Source organism: Lygodium microphyllum, chromosome 17, assembly GCF_053477565.2.
Source record: "Lygodium microphyllum isolate KBCC chromosome 17, Lygodium_microphyllum_v1.1.10, whole genome shotgun sequence".
NCBI lineage: Eukaryota > Viridiplantae > Streptophyta > Polypodiopsida > Schizaeales > Lygodiaceae > Lygodium > Lygodium microphyllum.
The window spans coordinates 76,736,000-76,738,825 of record NC_141151.1 but is presented as its reverse complement, the minus strand read 5'-3'; the positions used below and the strand labels follow the sequence as shown (position 1 = coordinate 76,738,825).

The 2,826-nt window shown below is 51.5% G+C and overlaps 1 protein-coding gene across 1 annotated transcript; it reads right to left on the bottom strand.

Moving 5' to 3' along the window:
- Nucleotides 1-691: 691 nt before the first annotated feature.
- Nucleotides 692-2,279, bottom strand: LOC148022056 (expansin-A10-like). The gene is made up of 3 exons (XM_087697666.1): nt 1,981-2,279; nt 1,541-1,862; nt 692-1,440 (listed from the first exon to the last, which is right to left on the bottom strand). Exons 1-3 carry the CDS (start codon nt 2,141-2,143, stop codon nt 1,137-1,139), a joined length of 789 nt encoding a protein of 262 aa, XP_087553792.1. The 5' UTR covers nt 2,144-2,279; the 3' UTR covers nt 692-1,136.
- Nucleotides 2,280-2,826: the final 547 nt, after the last annotated feature.

The following is a 2,826-nucleotide window of genomic DNA, read 5'->3' as shown; positions in this document are numbered from 1 at the left end:
AAAAATTTCATGTTTGCTTGAGACAATGAAAACATTGTGTTTTTCTGAACTCCATGTGACTTTGCATGTAGTATGCATTGGGCATCATCACTACTATATTATCGAAGGTGCAAGCTATGTAGGTGAGAGTTGTTACACAATAATCACCACATCACTATGTCTAATGTGTGCAATATTCCCTCTAAGAATTGTGCATTTCCCTTGTTAAGGATTCATGGATTGATAAGTATAAATAGTAGCACACTTAATTGGCTGGTACCAACATTGGCAAAGCCATCTAATACACAATAGTTTTTTTTTTGGATGGGCATTGATGGAATTTATTTGATGACTCAAGTCATCCTTCCTCCAGTTCTATGAACAATCGCATTCATATATCAAAATTGTTTTTTTAAGATGCGAAATTTTATTAGGAGTAAGTGTTAATGTGTTGAAAATATTAAAAGTTAAATCAACGTTTATACCTTCGCGGCCACGGTAATTGTTCTGTACAACTAATAATGATTCAACAGAGGCTCGCTTTATCGCTTTATCAAAAGCAACCTTTGAAAAGCAAGAACCGTAAGCGGGAACATTTCACATCATACGGACGGCCACACCCGAACTCCACACAATCCACCATAATCGTTCCATCCGTCGACTGACGTACAATAACCAATCAGTAACCGAACAGACTTTAAGCGAATCAGACTTACTGCCAAAGTAAAGATAATACTTATAGAACTAAATGTTCACAAACCAATTGATAGTACAAGTTTTATGCATTACATCATATTGGTATGGGTACTGGACTGGAGATGGTTACCAAGCGGTGTGGAAAAAAACCGACTTTCCCAATTATAAAAATCGCCTGAAAATGGCGGGTGGGGGGCGACGTCAGAGGGCTGTATACTTAACAACCACATCTGGGACAAATGGGGCGTGGTGGTTTAGCAGTGAATCTAATGTACAGATCGAGAAGCGAGTGGGCGGTTGAGAGAACAAATTCCTGTCAACGGCCTCGAATCGGAGTAGAGAGGGCGGGCCCAATACATGGGGAATATATTTAAATATAGTTGGGGAAAAGGGGGCGTCGCTATTTAGAGGAAGAATAGTTAAATTTGGCGGGGCGGATGAGATGTGAGAGAAATTAGAATTTAGAACTGATCGCCGCTGAAGGTCTGGCCGTACTGCCAACCGGCGGGCGCCACGTCGTAGGAGGTGAGGGTGCGGCCGTCGCTGGTGGTGACTTGGAAGGAGAGACTTTGGCCGCCGAGATTGGCGTTAGTCTGCCAGTTCTGGCCCCAGTTGCGGCTTAGCGGAATCCAGCCGGTTCGGGAGCCCTTCATTGAGACCCCCTGGACATCGCCCGCCCCGCCCACGTTCGTGACCAGGACCAAGTTAAAGTACGCGTGCCCGTTCATGGTGAAGTGTATCCCGCCCGTCTTGTCGCAAGGGACCCTGCGGGCCCCGCCACCCCCGGAAATTATATATAAAACCTAATAAATGTGTTTAAAAATCCCTTACGGGGGGAAAAGAAACAGGAGCCTCTCACCCTTACCTTCTGTAGAGGACCGGCACAATCCCGCCGCTGTAGACCCCGATCTTCTGGAACGCCGGCTGGGCCATGTCGAAGTGCTGGAGCGGCGGGTTGCACCACCCCCCGTTGTCGTTGGGCAGCGCCTCGTTGGGCGGGCAGAAGTTGGTGGCCGTCACCACCACCGACTGGCCGCCCACGCACCACCGCGGATCCGCGCCGGCGTCGCACTTGATCTCAAAGCACGCCCCGCAGCTCAGCCCGCCGTTGAAGAGCGCCGTGCTCAATGCAGCCGTATTAGTCCCGTACCCTGACGAATACAGGTCGCCGTAGCCGCACGCACCTCCTGCAAACCACGTTTTCACCCACAGGAATCAAAATCAGCCGAATTAAGTACATTTCCCCCTTGCTAGCTAGAGTCAGAGACCAGACTTCCACCAACAAACAGCAGGCCTCATCCTTACCCATCGTCCCCGACGCATCGCTCCCCCCATAGAATGTAGCATGAGCGTTGCTCCACCCGCTCTCGCCGCTGCCCCCGCCGTAGTATGACGCTCTCGCCACCCAGCTGCCCTCCATAGCTGCTGCCGCAGCTAAGGCCACAAGCAAATGCAGCACAAAAGCCATCTCTCAGTCCCCCCCTCCCCCTCTCTCGCGCACCAAAAACAGTTGCTTCGGAGCTCGTAAGCAACTGCTATCTGCGGCGCATGTGTGCTATGCAACTCCAGGTGTGAAGGCGAGATGGTAGGTGGTGACTGGGTTGGGGAGGCCTCAGATGTATATATACACGAGGCCCGGCCCAATGGGGACAATCGGATTGGCCAATATGATGAGAGAGGGAGCGGTGGGGACGTGCTACGAAGAAGTAACATGGTTGTTATTCAAGGCTTGCTTTCGAGGGGGGGGGACCCGCCCGTGGGCCGCAATCAACGGCGCGTTTCCTCCTCGTCCGTTGTCCCAATCTCGGATCTCCCGAGTCCCCCCCGAGCCCCTCCCACTCTGTCGCTCGAGTCTCTCTCTCTCTCTCTCGTAGGTCCCACCGTCCCGCCTCGCCTCCTCCTCACCTCACGACCTACTGTCCAAGGACTGTCTACTATCTTTCACCCACTGGCCCCTTTAAATTCCACTGCCCGAGCTGTCGGGCCCCCCACCCTTCCAAGCTTGTTCACGTGCAATTTGCACAACTGTGCTGCGCAGTGCGCACTGCGGCCTGCCTCTAGTCTTTCGAAACTGGCCACACTTACGATTCCCGATTCCCCCTCACTAGCCTTTGAAGTTTGCCAAACAAGTGAGGGTATTTCACACATTCG

Bases quoted from the DNA above. Each gene is read 5' to 3' on its own strand.
- LOC148022056 (XM_087697666.1), bottom strand. From the start codon at position 2,143: ATGGCTTTTGTGCTGCATTTGCTTGTGGCCTTAGCTGCGGCAGCAGCT. The intron at 1,863-1,980 runs GTAAGGATGAGG...CGTGGTTTGCAG, and splicing joins CGATGCGTCGGGGACGATGG to GAGGTGCGTGCGGCTACGGC. The intron at 1,441-1,540 runs GTAAGGGTGAGA...CGGGGCCCGCAG, and splicing joins GTGCCGGTCCTCTACAGAAG to GGTCCCTTGCGACAAGACGG.